The 16,860-nt window shown below is 51.0% G+C and overlaps 5 protein-coding genes across 5 annotated transcripts; 2 read left to right on the top strand and 3 right to left on the bottom strand.

Moving 5' to 3' along the window:
* Nucleotides 1–6,273: 6,273 nt before the first annotated feature.
* On the bottom strand, nt 6,274–7,110 carry PMZ80_006537 (uncharacterized protein; the record flags this gene model as incomplete). The annotated part of the gene is made up of 2 exons (XM_064874950.1): nt 6,274–6,826; nt 6,878–7,110. 2 exons carry the CDS (start codon nt 7,108–7,110, stop codon nt 6,274–6,276), a joined length of 786 nt encoding a protein of 261 aa, XP_064729350.1.
* Nucleotides 7,111–7,958: 848 nt separating this feature from the next.
* On the top strand, nt 7,959–8,318 carry VMA21 (vacuolar ATPase assembly integral membrane protein vma21; the record flags this gene model as incomplete). The annotated part of the gene is made up of 1 exon (XM_064874949.1): nt 7,959–8,318. The coding sequence occupies one exon, from the start codon at nt 7,959–7,961 to the stop codon at nt 8,316–8,318; it is 360 nt and encodes a 119-aa protein (XP_064729349.1).
* Nucleotides 8,319–10,072: 1,754 nt separating this feature from the next.
* Nucleotides 10,073–11,332, bottom strand: PMZ80_006535 (uncharacterized protein; the record flags this gene model as incomplete). The annotated part of the gene is made up of 4 exons (XM_064874948.1): nt 10,073–10,785; nt 10,834–10,953; nt 11,004–11,081; nt 11,128–11,332. The coding sequence occupies 4 exons, from the start codon at nt 11,330–11,332 to the stop codon at nt 10,073–10,075; spliced, it is 1,116 nt and encodes a 371-aa protein (XP_064729348.1).
* A 2,598-nt stretch (nt 11,333–13,930) lies between these two features.
* PMZ80_006534 (uncharacterized protein) lies at nt 13,931–14,455 on the bottom strand (the record flags this gene model as incomplete). Its single annotated transcript, XM_064874947.1, has 1 exon — nt 13,931–14,455. The coding sequence occupies one exon, from the start codon at nt 14,453–14,455 to the stop codon at nt 13,931–13,933; it is 525 nt and encodes a 174-aa protein (XP_064729347.1).
* A 539-nt stretch (nt 14,456–14,994) lies between these two features.
* Nucleotides 14,995–16,309, top strand: PIC2_2 (Cu/Pi carrier; the record flags this gene model as incomplete). Its single annotated transcript, XM_064874946.1, has 4 exons — nt 14,995–15,279; nt 15,327–15,745; nt 15,798–16,125; nt 16,181–16,309. 4 exons carry the CDS (start codon nt 14,995–14,997, stop codon nt 16,307–16,309), a joined length of 1,161 nt encoding a protein of 386 aa, XP_064729346.1.
* Nucleotides 16,310–16,860: the final 551 nt, after the last annotated feature.

Here is a 16,860-nt window from a genome sequence, read left to right as displayed (position 1 = left end):
ATGAAGAGGTCGTTGTGAATGGCACGTGGCTGCGGTTCGTCCGTCGCTTCTAAGCTCTAGAGGATCAGCGAGTGGTGGGTTCCCGGTGAAGTGCTATGATTCGTGGCTATTGCTATAACAATTTGGAGTCTAATAAGTTCAACTCTGCTTTGGTCCAGAGAGGAGACGAAACAGCTAGATACGGGCAAGCAGGGCAGGGATCGAGGGCCATGGACTGGTGGTAGGGCAAGGATGACGAATGAAGAGCCGCAGGAGCGTGAAAGGCGCAATGGAGCGAAAGGAGCGGTCGTGGGGGCCTGGTGCAAGCAGTCGGTTGCATGTACGTGGAAGGTGCTATGTGCTGATCAATAGACTCATGGAGATGTTATTGCCCATCACAACTTTCAACGAAAGCTTGCTATCGTCCCATTGACACGGGCGTATGATCGACGAGACCTCTGGAGTCTGATATCCTGTAGTACATGTCATCAACCCTTCCTCTACCTTCTCTTGTCCTGCACCCTCATATTGACGACTCTGGATCTCGACTGCGCCGGATAGAAGAACCAATCTCAGTGATATGAATGACTAGTTGCCTTGCAGTTGGCCTTTGTGCACATTGAAGCCGCCTCAGGCAAGCAAAATCTCATGCAGATTGTCCAGATCCGAGATAGTATATGGACCTACACCAGTGCTTGATGATTCCATATGGTCTTTCAAGAGCCAGCTTGAGGTAACAATCGTATCGCAGTGCTTGAAGCCAGCATCGGAAATCACCTTGTCGTATTCGATCGGATCGCCTAGGTCGCCTAGGTCGCCTCTACTCCTGTGGTACTTGCCGTAGTCTTTGGATCTGTTGACCTCATTCGTAGATTCTATCACGTAGATAGCTCTCGCGAGCTCGTAGATCGTCGACTTTGGCCTGATCCAGACCTAGAGTGCGTTTCGGTCGTCTTCGCGGCGGTGGATGACTCGTAGAAGGATAACGTCTGCTCTTTTAGCAACCAGCTCGTTCTGCGTAGGTGTGGTTGAGTAGATGGTAGAGCTTGGCGTCATGAGCTTGAATCCCTGTGTGTCATTATGGGCAGGGACGACAAAAGTTGGCTTGATTGACGGCAGCGCCTGGAGGACCTCGACTGTGCCGATGGACGCATTGCGCGACTTGATCAGAGCTCTGATTGCTTTCCACCATCCCATCGATCGACATTGCTCGCAAAGACCATTCGGAGTCGGCGCAGCAGAGCTCGTGTATTGTGCTAGAGGCTTTCCGCACGGACAGTCCGAAGGCTGGCCTTCAAACGCCCATACGAGCATGAGGATGGCAACGACGCACAACAACACCACAAGGATGGTGATGATGTGGTCAGGATTTTCAGAAGTTGGCTCCGCCATTATGGTATTGGTTCTGATATCCGGTGTTACAGGGTTCTGAGGCTTTTTGATCGCTGTGGGACTCGAGAAGAACGCAGCTGATATAGGGATTCAAGCTGTAGTTGGGCGCAGAACCCATATACCATGGCAGGCATCGTGCGATGTCATTGTGTTGGTCCATTGCCAGGTGTGGCACGCACATGAGTGTGTCGTCTCCGATGGTGTATGTCAACACAATCTAACTATCAACAGGGACTATTATGAAGTGGGTGGTGCTTTCGAACGCTCGTAGCCATCAGAACTATTAAGGCCATCTGCTCATTTGGTGCTACCCGTCCACGCAGACTTGTCCACTTATCACGCCCCCTGCTATAGAATGTCGACATTGTGCTTTGCTGTCACGTGGGTGTGCCTTAGATACGTCTCTTACTCCAGTCGCTTTGCCTGCATCTCATCAGAGCCATCCACGCACCACGAGAGTATCACAATGGCCCAGCGGGGCACTGTTGATGATCTGATGGTTCCAGACCGTCCTTGCTCCGCCGTTCTCGTTTCGTGCTCTGAAAGTGCTTCCTCCTGGGCCAGTCGTCACGTTCTCTGTAAGGCTCGGCTTCACTCCGCAGACCGCATTTGCCAACTGATCAACTCTTGCATGAGGTTCAATCCAGACGTACAAGGCGTGCTTGCATTGATCAATATCGCTGATTATACGGATGAGCACAATGTTAGCGGGCGTGCCTCTGGCAGAAAAACTCATAGTAGATGGATTGCGGACGTAGATTGTAGTCTCTGGAGTCATCAGATCATGCTGTCTGATATGAGTTGTAGCTGGGAAGAAGAACTCAGGAGCTACTCGAGATAGGATTTTGAGGACGTCCAGCGTACCCCAGTGCGCATTTTCGGTTCTGATTTGGTGCTTGACCTGCGCCCACCCCTGCTCCCGGCAGTCACCGCATCGATTGAGAGAATCGTAGGTTGGTGAACCGTGCAGAGAGTTGCCGCATGAACAGCACAAGGATGACCGTGTTCGCTCGTTTGGCCGACAAGCGTGACAGTGAATTGATGCGTTACCAGGGTCGTTACCGGTTGAAGGATTGAAGATATTGCCGCATCGACATTGCTGAGTCTGACAGTAGTTTCCTGCTAGAGCGCCCAGCATGGTACCGAGTACCATTCGCAACACATCGTCACCCATCTTGAGGTCAATAAACTCGGTGGTGGGAATCTTGTCGGGTTTTGCTCTCTGCAGCTGACATGTAGAGAAATGATGGTCCTGTGCATCGTGAGCACGCCCGAGAAGCTCAAGAATCATGACACTTGTACCAATGCTTCGAAGTTGACACGTGGACTTGCAAACGACACAACTTGCCACCTCTCGGTTGACGATGGTAACATCAGGACTGCGAATACATTGAGTTGGTCACGGCGTCCCGTTCATCTGCCCCTGCTGCGCCATTCATTTCATCCTGTTCCGTGACTTAGCAGTAAGCATGTATCGTGACCTGGTAAAGTATCCTCTCCTTTCATGCCTTAGACTGATTAATATTCTCCTCGAGCCAACATTTGGCTATGTCCAGTCGTTGTCACCACGATATTGCAACCAGCATTGGGCACACGACCAGACTGGGATAGCGAAACCTTCTTCTACGGCTCGTTCGCACGTTGTCTGCTGGTACTTCGGTGCGCTCCAGGTACGCTCTCGGCATTCTAACCAGATATCGACCAAAGCGATCAATCCCATTGTGCCGCCATTGTTGGCGCCTGAATAGGATAGACCACCATGCGTGCTCCAGACGTCAGATGAAGCCGCTGATGGAGTAGATGTCCACTCGAGAGGTAGTGGGTAGACCTGCCTCTTCAAACATTGCGACCAGCCGAACGCGGCGGCTGCAACTATTCGACATCATCATGCCACAAAATGCCATGTACCCTATTCTTCAGCGTTTGCGCACGGTATCTCTATGGATCGACCACTGCATCAATCTATCATCTCGTATAGAGCAAATCTTTCTGGCGACTGCATCGGTCATATCGAGGGTGACTGCTGTCGCGTGAGCGCAATCTGAGGCCTGTCTAGCTTTTCAATTCGGCCGTCGGGACTGCGACTCGAAAAGTTGCAAATCAATATCGTAGGCGGTGAGGAATCGATACTCATTTGAAGCTCGAGTAAACGTCATGCCGTTGTCATTTTGTCCCCAACGTGTTCATGACCGGTTCATCTTTGCCCTTTTGTGCGATTTGTTCCTTGGTTGCACGAGCACCGCGGTTTGACGCGGGCTGCGTACGACCGTTATAGCAATGTCAATCTCGGTATTGCAAAGCCGCCGTCAGGTTGCAAAGACATCGACTTTTGTAGAAGGTAGAGGTGTCGAGGTTGTCGTAGCCGCGTAGTGAACATTCTTGTCGGTGTCATACTGCACTGAACAAGAGACAAGGCTGCCAGGCACACGCTAGTGTGGACGTACATGCCACTTCGGCTCGGGCTGAACCGTTGTGTGTGACCGCTCCCTCTGGATCCAGCCCAGAAAGGAGTCCGCCATCGTGCATCAAGATCTGCTGACAATTGCCACGTCGTCAGCATCGAGCAAAGAAGTCACATTGCGCAGTGAACGCTTGAGGATGAGTGTCCCTTCGACTGGTCCGACCAAAGCTGAATTTCTTCTGGAACATTTCTTGAGGCTGGAAAACGCTCCAGTATGCGCCACACCTCGTATTCGAAGCACTTGCCCATGCACCAGGTGCTGCTTCGGCGTGTCAATGCCTGCGATGTACATTTCGCGATGATGCTGCATATCAGGAACTCCGGTAGCACAGCCACTTCCTACAGGATTGCGCCAGGAGTTCGATCACATCCTCCAAGCCTCGTGGTTCAGTGCATCGAGGGATTCCGGCTGTTGCACAGCAACACCAGCATTGAGAATCTAGCGACAACGTTAGATGCATGTACAGCCGGGGTTCCAGCGACAAGGCCACTCTAATCAAGATCTTGCATCGTTGGCACACAAGCAGAGTGTGATCATTGGAGAGCGCAATCCTCGAGAGCTTTTGGATGTCGAGTGTATCGTTTGCTCGATTCTGGCATGCTTCTGGTATATTCGAAATGACAAGCCGAGTTTCGGGTACAGGGCTCCACTGAGGTGACCAGGGTCTTTGACACTAAGACATGATTCGCAAGATGAGGCAGGCAGCCCCCGACATCTGCAGGCTCAGCTAAGCGACTTCGAGATCCCGTTCTGGTCCACAGGGATCCTCATGTCTCGATACGCGAGGGATGATGAGTCGTAGATGTAGCAGTGATACGACTGTTGTGATTGTTGCGCTTGCTGCTCGAGCGCCAGTGCTGACCGTCACAAGATGACCTGCCACTGACAGCCAAGCTTGTGCACAGGATGTGACATGTTCGAAAGCGTGATCATCACGTTATGCGGCCCAGCTATTACTAGAGCTCTCTTGGTCAAGATCGCTAGCTCGACAAAGCTCGTTGGTCGAGGTTGAAGTTCGGACTGAGCGTAGCGAAAGTTTGGTTTCGTCTTGTTCTGAAGCTGCCGAATCGACTTGCGCCATCAGGATTGGACATTCAACTTGGCAGGGAAATTCCTTCCATTCTCATCCGTCCGCAGACAACAAGGCTCATCGGCACGGCTCAATCTGCTGATACTTCCACTATGTCACAAATGAGTGATAGACTGCAGCATCCGTTGCACGCTAGAATGGAGTGCCATGGTCTACCTGCTGGTGTGTGTTGTCGCCCTGATGATTACATGCCTCTGTGACATGGTTTATGCTCCGAGACATTATTCAGACGTCCTGTTCAGCTGTCAAGAACAGGATTCACTCAAAACAGTGCATCATATTTCCGTGGTTGTCTTCGGTGTGCGTACAATTGACCAGATTGCCAGCTGCAAGTTTCCACCCATTGACCATACGTCGAATCATCGGTGGCACAAGGACGCTCTGGTCCTCGAAAGTATTCAATGGAGCCAGAAGAGCGGACAGAGACACTCCCTTGAAGTGAAGAGGGCGATAGAGTATATAGGCTGCGTAAGTCCACCATCCGAATCCTTCGAGTCCTCATCATTCGTCCTCGCATTCAAGTCTTCCATTGCTTTTCATTGCTGCAATCCTTCCCAGCGCATACAATCACGCCCCAACCTGCCAAATAAAAGTCTTACATCTCACGATGGTTTCCTCAATGACCGATAGCGTCTCAGCCGGCTCCTCGATGCCAAGCAACCTCAGACGAACGGACGCCGAAGAGGTCCAAGCAATGGTAAGCGGTTCAGTTGTGGCCAAGAGCATCCCATTGATTATCGCAGACATACGATCATATGAACGGCGTCAAGTGTCCAAAGTGCAAGGCTAAAGGTCAGGAAGTCTGGGTGATTCCGGGCACTCGATGCCACAAGTGTGGTAACCCCTGCAGAAGCTGAATGGCTTCGTCGTGAAGGTGAGAAGCGTATCGGCGTGAGATTTGCTAGTACTGACGTGTACCTCAGTGAATAAGCTTCACAAATTTCGGATTTTGTTGGAAGGAAACTTGTCATGTTCTGAAGATTCAGCTGGCCCACGAGACCATGGTGACGGACTGCTGGCCCAGGCTCACAAAACAACGATCGAGCATTTTCTGGCTCCGCGGCCACGAGCATCGCAACCAGCAAGATGGCACAAGCCACGACATGCTAGCACAAAGCAGCGATAGAGGAATGCAGACCTGGTCGCCACTGAAGGCTATGATAATGGTAAGAAGTTGCAGAGCAGCGACTCGATGTGGAGCGGCGCGAAATGAGAGTAAAGCGCTCTCAGAGGAGAATGCCACGTCGTGGAAGTGGTGGCTGGAGGATTGAAGCTCGGAGTGAGAAGATTCGTGTATACTACTGCCGTGTACAACAGCCTTGATCATGGTAGCTCGGAGTTTGGAGTATTTCAGGTCGGGTCTGTCGAGACGAGGCCCGCGGCTTGTCCATAGGCCCTGTCGTCGAGGGTTGAGAATGCATAGACTTCAACTTCGGCAACTGCTCGCTTGACAAGACTCGTCACGTCTCCCACATCCACGGTGTTCCTGTGCATGCTGTCCAGATGATCTCGAAGTTGCCGTAAGGTCGGCGTCATCTCTTCATCTTCAAGTAGTCCAGCAAGCGAAGGGTTCAATCCTTTCTTCTCATCATTGTGCAACGCAAGCAGATCAATATGTGAATCGTGTCCAAGTTTCCGAGCGACAGGATGCAAGGTCCTCACTTGATCTCGCCGGAGCATCTCGTTGGACTTCAAGCTATGCTCCAGGTGGTCAACTTCTGCTTGGTCTTGCTTGAGCAACTGCTCTTCTTTGGCGATTTGTGCTCGAAGCAGGTTCATTGAGTGAATGTTAGCGGTGAGCTGCTCTTCAATCTTGCTGATTCGGTTGAGGTTGGCTTCATGATCGAAGTGGTGTTCGTCGGTGGGAGGAGGGAACGGAATGCGCGGCAGGCGGTCAGTCAATCTGGAGCAGAGTTAGCAAGACTCATACAGGAGGAGGAGCGGAGGGGAATACTTGTTCGCAACTTCCTGCACACAGTCGTCTGTGGCTGTGTCAATCGTGTTCCTTCCCCTCCGACCTCTCGATTGGTCTTTCGCAGACAGTATTGCCTCTCTGGCAGCGGTATGGCTTGAGGATGGCAGTTTCTTCCACTTTTTGCGAATCGTTGCTTCTGAGACGTGTTTGACGCGTGCCTCCAGCGAAGCATAGCCTGTGTTCGAGAGCTCCATGGATTGTGAACGGCCCATGGTGAATGAAGACGCGTTTACTACGCGATCAAGTTCTTCCAGGCTTCAACACTTCTGGAGAAAGGATGCCGTGGTTGTCGAGGTATGGCCGAGGTCACTGCCAAATCAGGAAATGTATTTACTCGGCACGAATCACGATGATCCAAACCTACTTAGATTAATCAATTCATCATGCGGACGACTGAAAGCATAGTATCACGAGTGAGGTTCGATATCCCGTATCAGCCGAGCGGCAATGCTCTGCCATATGATGATGCCAACGAGGGCCAGTACTAGACGGCAGTGGTTGGGGAGGTACAGTTGTCGTCTCCTGAATGAGGAAAGGTGCTCTTCTACCAATTTATTTGACCAATCATCAACGAGGATGTTTTTGCTGTTCTGACCACCAGCTGATATGATTATCATGAATCTACACCTCTCTCATCGTCTTATGCTCAATCTGTCCCACAAAACAACGCTCGGTCAAACCATATATCTGGCTCAGTGGCTCATTACCGCTACCTTGACATGAAGCAACGAAAACATCGAGGAGGACGTTGACCATCTGTTCTTTTCGTCGCACATCCCTTCCCCAAACACGACACTCGTGGCTGCTGCCCCATCCTGCAACAACGGAATAGCAACGACCACCAAGAAGTACCGACGCTTGCCGCCACTGTCTCTTCTTCATTGAATTCTCGCACTTTCTGCGATCTCTGGTTGCAAGTGTCCTGGTGTTCCTCGGTCAATTTCAATTCTGATTCAACCTCTAAGCTCGTCACCACCTATCTCCTGCCTGTCCCATCAGCATACCAGACTTCTGAGGTCATCACTTGAGATTGATTGACTTGCGGGTGAAACGCTACGAGATGTCCACCATCCAGCAACGTCGGCCGCATCAGGCACCTATCGCATCCACAAATGAGAAAACTCTCCAGTCGAATACTGGCTCATCTGATACAACACCAGTCGTCGAAGCGTCGGTCATCAAAACGCTGCTCGCATTCACAGCCGCCATGGTAGTTGTTCCAATTGGCTCTTACTTCGTAACAGTCAACACAATCTTCCGGGGCAACTCAACCTTTGCTGGTGGCTTCGCTGCTTTCATGGCAAATGTGGTGCTGGTTGGGTATGTCATAGTGGCATGGAAGGAAGACCAGGAAGATCAAAAGGAGAGTGGAGCAGTCGGAACAGGGGTACGAATGCCGGAGCAGAAGAAGGAAAAATGATTGTCCCAATGATTTGAGATGTGATGAGTCTTGCCTGAACCATGCCTTTGCAAGATGATGCTTCGACAACTACCAAAACTGTCCGGGTCGATGAAAGCTTTACATCCGTCGTAAGCAAACATGCTCTATCCTCCGCTCGATATGCAAGCATCCTTCAGCAAACACAAACCTTCATATGTCAGCACACCCAAATTTGTTCCCAATATTGACAGCATGGTCTAGTGGTAAGACGCCGCCGCAAAGTCCTCAGCAAGATGAAGCTCCTCTCTGATCTTGGCGGTCCAAGCTATGGTCGTATTGGGCGTGGCAACACCAAGCGACCTGGACTCGCACCAAACCTGACTTGTGTGGGCCACCGGGCTCCCTCGGCAGCACTAGTCAGGCGACAATCAATTCTGCAATATGAGATCTCAACACAAGCCAAAAACACCAGCAAGGTCAAGGCGCGTGAAGGGCGTTGCGCATTCAACTGATGATAACGACGAGCTCGATATACTGACCACGACGACAATGAAAAGCGCACCCAAGAAGGGTCAGTCGATGGTATTACCCGCACAAGGGATGCAGCTTGTGCCAGGAAGTAGCTGGGGAGGGAGGACCAGAGCGAGCCCAAGAAGGGCTTTCCCACTTGCTTAGTTCGTACGCGGCCCGGATAAGGACAGCAGTGATCCTCCATTATTAGAGTCCAGCTTGTCCGTCACCCGTCAATCAGATAGGAACGAGATCCATCTTAGCGCAGTCAACTTTGCACGGGCGGAAACCTTAGTTCGAGTCTGAGTGCTGTCTTTTTGGCTCCTGTTCGTGGAACTTAGCGTTCATCCTTTTGTGGTCGCAGTATGGGGGGTTGGGGTTGTTAGCTGTGCTCACCACACGAGAAGGTCAGACACGAGGATCTAGCATCCATCTGCATGGCTACGAGGTTCCTCATCCGGCGAAAGTGCACGAGATGAGCTTTAGCCCAACGGAAAACTTGATTCGGCCTGCTGCACGTGCGACTCCGGATTCTTGTTGGTCTTTATTCAGGATCACTGTGACTGTGACTGTGATCTAGCTGCTCGTTAACCGTACACTCGATGGGACATGGAACGCTTCAGTGAAGGGATATTTGCTAGCATCCGCATCTTCATTGCCGCATTGTTAGTCTTGACGAACTCCTTCACAAGGAGATAGTGTTTGAGCAAACTCGCTGCCCTGCTACGGATATGTAGCTGTGGACTGATCGGTGTTTCTGCTTGCGCTGTAATCAAATTATATCACTTGGAATTGCGGAGATTTGCTGAAAAGATATAGAAGGCGGCATTCGGCCCTTGGTCAAAAAAGAACGATAGCATTAATCAATTAGTATATGTACTAAATCCGTCTCTTAGATCGTAAGCTCGTAAGGTCTCATCATCACTCAATCAAACTTTGACTCGTCTCCTCAACCGGTGCCACACCAAAACCAAATTGCTTGCTCGAGTTGTGCCCGCTGACAAGAGCCCTCGCCTCGATCCGTTTGTCTTCTCCAGGATTGACGAGCAGTCTATGGCGCGCTCCAATACAGCTCGCCAATTTGTACATCGGCTCTCGTCCAACACATTTTGACCGGTGTGACCTGTATACTATCCACACAGAAAATGGCCTGCTTCTGTATGCAAGATAGCTGGAGACGCCACATCTGCTCTGGGCCAAAATCCAGCCTCCCTGCCTTTCACAACAAGACACCAGCCGTATAGAGATAGCCAACTTTTGCTCGGTAAATAAATTCAACCGCTTTATGCCTTCTTCGAAAACCTCCTCTTGAGCCAGCTTTGTCTCTTGGGCTCCTCTTGTACCCTCTGCGTCTGCGAATTCGAGTTCGTCTTCTGCAACGTCATTCGCAAAGGTGCTACGCCGTCTGCGCCACTATTGAATTGTTTCGCGGGGGGTATTGGTGCGGACTGTTGAAATTCCATTCCATAGTCATCTGTCGGGCCACTTGGTCGCTGGCCGTAACCATTAGTATGGCCATTGCTGAAGCCGTTTGGCATAGCCGAAGGAGGGTATGGGTTTCGCATTAGGCCACCATTCTGTCTATGCGGGTATGGAGGGTATTCTCCTTGGGGTTTGGGCGGGCCCATCTGGTGCAATTGATCGTATGAGCTGTTCTGCGAACTCGGGTTCGTACTCTTGGACATCTCGTCTGATCCGCTATTCATGGTCTCGTACGACGGTTGGTGGGAATGAACGCTAGTAGGTGAGTCACCTTGCTGCATATATGGCTGCGACGGATATCGCATGTGAGGTTGTCGAGGCGGACCTTGGTACATCGGGCCACCTTCTTCGGCAAACGAGTCTGGTCGCATGCCGTACGCGCTGTTCCTATAGTACCCACCGTTGTTTGGACCGGGCGCTCTGGGTCCGGGGCGGCCATTCTGTGAGTACATCGAGTTTGGGGGACCGTAGTAACTGCCACGACGGGATTGAGCATCCCAGCCAGAAAATGAAGCTGCACATTGTTAACGGAGATGGATCTCAGAGGGACTCGTAAACTTACGTGGTCGCTGGTATGAAGATCTCCTGCTAGTGGTGCCTTCAGCTGCATCGTTGAAAGATCGGATCGTGTCGAGTGGCCTCTCCATTCGTGGGCGAGTAGGATTTGATCGATCTGGGTCGGCTACATAGAGTCAGTGTCTGCGCCGAACATTGTCCACCTCCTTGACGTACTGATGATATTGCCTTCCCTGTCCTTGTACTGGCCAAACCGGAGGTCCTCGAGGTTCGAATCCTCAAGTGCTACGGCGGCTACACTAATCAGCAGAGGTTCAGACACCCGGTATCAGAGGCATACCTGGTTGCATCTCGGATAAAGCCTTTGTAGGATCCGATTTCCCTTCAAGCCTCCTCTTGTCCCGAGCACTTTCCGTGAGGTCAAGCTTGTCGTCCCGAGATCGAGAACTTCTGTGTGAGTGTGTTGAAGCATGGCTCATAGCCGTGACCGCTCGTGGTCGCTCTGCGCGGGATTGATGAGATGTTACGGGTGATAATGTCGCCATTTTGTCAGATAGTGCAATCAATTAGGAAGTTTGTCGAGTAGAGCAGGTGCGAATACAGTCAAGTAGGCGCGGCTTTGTCGGCAATATTGAAACAGCGATAAGATGCTCAGTCGCAGTGATGAATGAGTGAGTACCGATGCGATCAGGTTGCCGTCGTATGCGCAGGAGTGGCAAGTTCTCTTCGCTGTCGTGGTGGCAGGACGAACCAGGTGTGTGGTTCGGGACTCCGGTTCTTGGAGATGACCAGGATCTATCGATTATACTTTGTTGCTTAGAATCAATCTTCCAACAGCAAAAGAAATATCAAGCAGTAAAGTCGAGCGGTACATGAACAGTCAGGAAGTCGTACAATTGTGCAAAGGGTAGAACGAAATGCGATAGAAGCAGTAGTGGAGTGTTGGCTGGTAGTGATAGAGGTTTGGTGGATAGTTCCATCATCGATGGTGATGGAGTCTTACGTTGAGAGTTGGCTTTTGCTGCTTCAAACACCGAGCTGCTGCGCCTCCTACGCCTACGCCGGCCTATGGACCGCCTACAAACTTTCTTCACACACCAGCGACAAGCCAAAGGAAAAGAGTGGTGCTGCATGTCACAAGAACTCGAGGAGCCAGAGGATTTCGACCTTGCAAGCTTGCATCTCGAAATAAAATCCTTGCGCGCCTCAACAGAACGCGATGACTCTAGCCGAAAGAAGTAAAGGCCGCGATGTACCTGGGGAGGAGTCCCTAAACCTGGCCACTTAGAGTTCCCTAGTTGGTCCGTCCGCGTCAGAACCGACCCTTGAAACAGAAAAAGTTACAACTCTATTCGAGAGGCAGGCGAGGACGGCCGTTGTTATGGAGCACTCTTCATGAATCCTTTGCCCTTCTGTCCAGTCGGATGTGCATTTTATGACAACGTCGCTGAAATCCAGCATTTGGGCCGCGCACTCTGATCCATCTGTGCTCGGGATAAAGGTCTCAGCATCGAACCCTTGTCCGCGCATGGCTCTGGTCAATCCACCGAGTACAGTACTACAGTAGCTGACAGACCTACTAAGACATCGAAACATGCTTGATGTTGCGCAAGCACGAAGAAATTTATGCAGATTGTACCTTGACCACATGTGTTATCTTGAACGGACTGCGCAAATGCCGTGACCGAGTCCATCGGTGCTTAGCACCTTAGCAAGCTGCAAGTAATGGCTGTTTCCTTGCTGTGAAGGGTCGATAACGCAACTTGTGTGGGAGAAAATCTTCCGAGGAACCCACTCTCTCGCTTCGCTTTCGCGGCTGCTTATCCTCCACAAATCCACTGATAAACCTGTCAACCTGTGGGAACAGCTCATGCCATGCGGATATGCTTTCGTGTCATCATCACTTTGACGGTCTTGTCGAGGTAGCATGTCAGATGTTGAAAGCTGCAGCGTTGCTCCCAATTCATGCATGGCATTGCCAGCGTAGTAGTGTGCGGATTTTCGCTTTGATATACCACTGAGAGTCTCAAGCTGTAGCGTTAGGTGAACCTCAGCTCTATAAAACCAAGGAAATGTTGTCCGTGACAGATAAGCATAAATGGAAGCGATTACGCGGCTTTGGGCTAAGCTGCCACGTGACCTGCCTCATAGCCAGCCGGAACTTACCAGGCGCTATGTAACAGCAGAGAGGTGCTCGTCGGTAGTCCATGGAAGCAGTACTCAAGAATAAGTTGTTCTCTTTCTAGCTCGTAGCCCTCCTTTAATGACAAGCAAGTCATCCGCCTTAAGAACGAAACGCGTACTATCCCGCGTAACCAATGAACTAGGATTTGGAGCATAGCGCTTTGTGCAAAGCAGTCTGCTTCGCTTCATAATACGCTGATAGTACTGTCCTCCTCATCATGATCCGATAATAGTTATCAATGTCCAGAATGAACACTGCGCTTCACTATATACGAATATTTCGCCACGAGTGAGGATGAGCCGCAAGCAGAGGACGAGACACCAGCGTAACTAAGAAGGTGAATGACTTTGACAAGGCGTACAATTGACTTTCAGTTCCATTCTTGGAAGACTCAGGTCAAGAGAAATACAACATTGCTGTATCGACCCCTAGTCTGGGAGGTCGCCGTTCTCGACATAGGTTCACCTTGCGGCCACGGGTGCGGACTTCAAGATTGCTCTGTTTACTGGCTAGCGCCGACGGTAGCGATTGGTATGAACGTGTCTGAGCCTCGCTGCCTGTGTCCTCATCAGCCCAGAGCTGCTGAGGCATAGTTAATTAGCTTCAGAGAGACCGGCCTTCCCAAATCATGTACTTCTCGAAGCCGAGCTTGGCTCCACTTCCCGTCGTTTAGCGAGGGATCTGAGGTCGGAGAACTCAGGGTGCCTGTCGTGCTCTACATGAACCGGCCAGCCTGGACTGGGGTAGTCGAGGATAGTTTCGAGTCGCGTAAGTAGTGCAAACCCTTCAACCGCTGAACTCTGGGTGGGCTGGCTCAATCCGAGGGGATTTGGCTGTTCCGTAACGCTTACCTTTCGCAAGGCCCATGTGGTCTCTTCAAAGGATAATCACCCATTCGATGATGGCTTTGGTCCGGTTGTGGTATCTTGTAACTTCTGTCGTGTACTGGGGAACGAGCTCACGATATGCTCGGTCGTCTCTTCACGAATTCATCCAAATCGTGCCTTGTTGCGACTCCAAGCACAAATTTTCTGCTTCCATCGGTAACAACAGCAAAATCCTGCTTCGAGCCAGTCGCATATTCACCCACGTTCTCGAAGAAGCCTTCCAGCTCCCATAGCTCCGTCTCCATTGTTATGACCTTGTACTGCCTTCCTTCACTTCTCTTGAACTTCACCATTGCCTTCTTGACTGGATCGGAAGGTGCGAGGTGCTTCGACTCGAATAGTGACTTTAGCTTCGATATTGTTAGATATCCCAACAACGACCGCGTCTCCTCGGACAGGACTGTAAGGTGAGAGTAGTCATGCGACGAGGCAGAGAGCATGGCATCCTCTAGAGAAGTATCAGGGGACGTTGATAGCGCCGGAGCAAGATCAAGGTCCTCGACCGTGGCTCCGCGATATTTTCGTGCCCATGAGTCCAGGAGAGCTTTCGTGTCATCTTCTTGTGATGTGGTGCCATTGACCTGGTCCTGCGCCATGTTTGCAGTGCTATCGAACTGGCACAGTCAGACTCTAGCTACAGTACAAGCACAGATCAAAGGGGTGGAAAAGGTGCCTGCAGTATTTGGCATGGGAATTCGATGTTTTGCTTTGCTACCTTGGGAGCGCAACAGCAGTGTCTGTGATCAGATTTGGACCACAAGTTAACATGTGGAAAGCCGCCTGGAGTTAGCGCTAAGGGTGCTCCCATTATTTCCGCAAGTATAGTATGGGTCGGTAGCTCTTGCTTCTTAACTTGTGACGTAGTAAGGCTGGCAGCTGCCTCCGAGCACTCCCACTTGTGGAGAAGAAGCTCGACCTCAAGTTCGAATTCGAAGTATCCTGGATTGCACACTCCACTCATCAGAGTCGGATTATTCTTGTTCATTATTACTACGCACGCAGCGAGGCACGTCAGCCGCAGCAGCAGATCTGCTCATTCTAGGACTGTTGCTCTGCATCATCGCAAGCGACGGCGTGGGTGAGCAAGCTAAGCGTCAACCACATTTCCTGCAGATAAACAACCAAGCCGCCCAAGATGGTCGGACTATTTCCATCGCAAGCGGCTATAAGAAAGTCTCTCCTCCCGACGTCGCCCTTCTACAAGCCAGAGCCAGCTCCTGCACCACATCCACAGAAAAGGCCGATCTTCTCAGCATGGAGTGCTGCAGATACTGTCAAGGACAAAGCCCAGCAGCTGGGAACTGAAGCTCAGAAGGAGTATGAGAAAGCAAGTTCGAAAGCACAAGCAAAGGCTGGCAAGATTGAGCTTTACTCCGGTAAATACTATGCTGCGTGTGTAGTCGGAGGTATCCTGGCATGCGTAAGTGACCACGCGACGCTGACAAGGCCGTATCTCATGGACAATAGGGTACCACTCACACAGCCGTCACCCCTCTCGATCTTGTCAAATGTCGAAGACAAGTCGACGCGAACCTGTACAAGGGCAACGTAGAGGCATGGGGCAAGATCTACAGAGGTGAAGGTCTTCGAGGTGTTTTCACTGGCTGGGGTCCAACCTTCGTGGGGTACTCCGTCCAAGGTGCTGGCAAATATGGCTTCTACGAGTACTTCAAGCACTTGTATGCCACAATGGCTGGCGAGGAGAATGCCGCCAAATACAAGACTGCTCTGTTCTTGTCTGCCTCTGCATCGGCTGAATTGATCGCTGATGTTGGTCTCTGCCCGTTCGAAGCCGTTAAGGTTCGAATGCAAACTACTATTCCACCAACATTTTCTGGGACAATGCAAGGCATCAGCTACATCACTGCACGGGAAGGCACAAGCGGGTAAGTTGCGACAATTCTTGCGGCCTCGTGCTGCACTGACATATCGTTTTAGTCTCTACAAAGGTCTTTACCCACTTTGGGGTCGACAAATCCCTTACACGATGATGAAGTTTGCTTCCTTCGAAAACATTGTCATGGCCATCTACAGCTATCTCCCAGGTCAGAAGGAGGACTACGGAAAGGGAGCTCAGACTGCTGTTGCCTTCTCTGGTGGTTACCTTGCTGGTATTCTTTGCGCTATCGTGTCCCACCCTGCCGATGTCATGGTCAGCAAGCTCAATGCCGATCGTCAGCCTGGCGAGAGCTTCGGCGGCGCCATGAGCAGAATCTACAGCAAGATTGGGTTTGGTGGTCTCTGGAACGGTCTCCCTGTCAGAATTGTAAGCGAATCATCCTCGATTTCTGAGGAGGGGCAGTCGCTAACTGTGCTTGCAGGTCATGATTGGTACACTCACTGGTCTCCAATGGATGATTTACGACTCGTTCAAGATCTTCATGGGTCTTCCGACAACTGGCGGTGGTGGTGGGCAGACAGACAAGAAAACAGCTGGCGCAACGACCTAAGAGACTCTCCTTCTAGGTCTGGATTCGAATCGCGTTCAGGACAAGTATCTCCTCCTCAAGCAATGTACATCTTTATCCCTCTTTACTCTTCGTCGTTCTGTCGTTCTTGGCATACATATGCCTAGATACCCCAAACCTGTTCTCTTCGTCGGCCCGTACGAGACGTATCTGCAAAGCAACATAATAAGATCGTCTAAGCACGGAGCGACACAGATCAAACACCAATCGCTTGGAACCGATAAGACTGAGCTGGAGGTCACGCCAAGAATGCCAGAAATGACGTGACCTTATCTGCAAACCTATATGGAACGAATTGAACTTGATCTTCTGCCTTGGCGTGCACGCCAGACAACAATAAACAAACGTTCTCAAAGCCCCCGAAGCTGCCGTTCCTGCTTCGAGACTCGTGTTCATGTGCTTGCCTCGAAAGAGATGCGAGGTCGTGCCTGACGTTGAGCATGATATCATTCTGTGCCCCACGTCCTACTTGCCCTGCTAACATGTCCTCCGGCGCATAGAAGGCTACTATTAGAAGCTGCAGTATTTCCCTG

Source organism: Knufia obscura (assembly GCF_036327395.1).
Source record: "Knufia obscura strain CCFEE 5817 isolate CBS 148926 chromosome Unknown scaffold_7, whole genome shotgun sequence".
Classification (NCBI taxonomy): domain Eukaryota; kingdom Fungi; phylum Ascomycota; class Eurotiomycetes; order Chaetothyriales; family Trichomeriaceae; genus Knufia; species Knufia obscura.
Note: the sequence above shows the minus strand (reverse complement) of the source record. Positions and strands in the feature narration are given on the sequence as shown.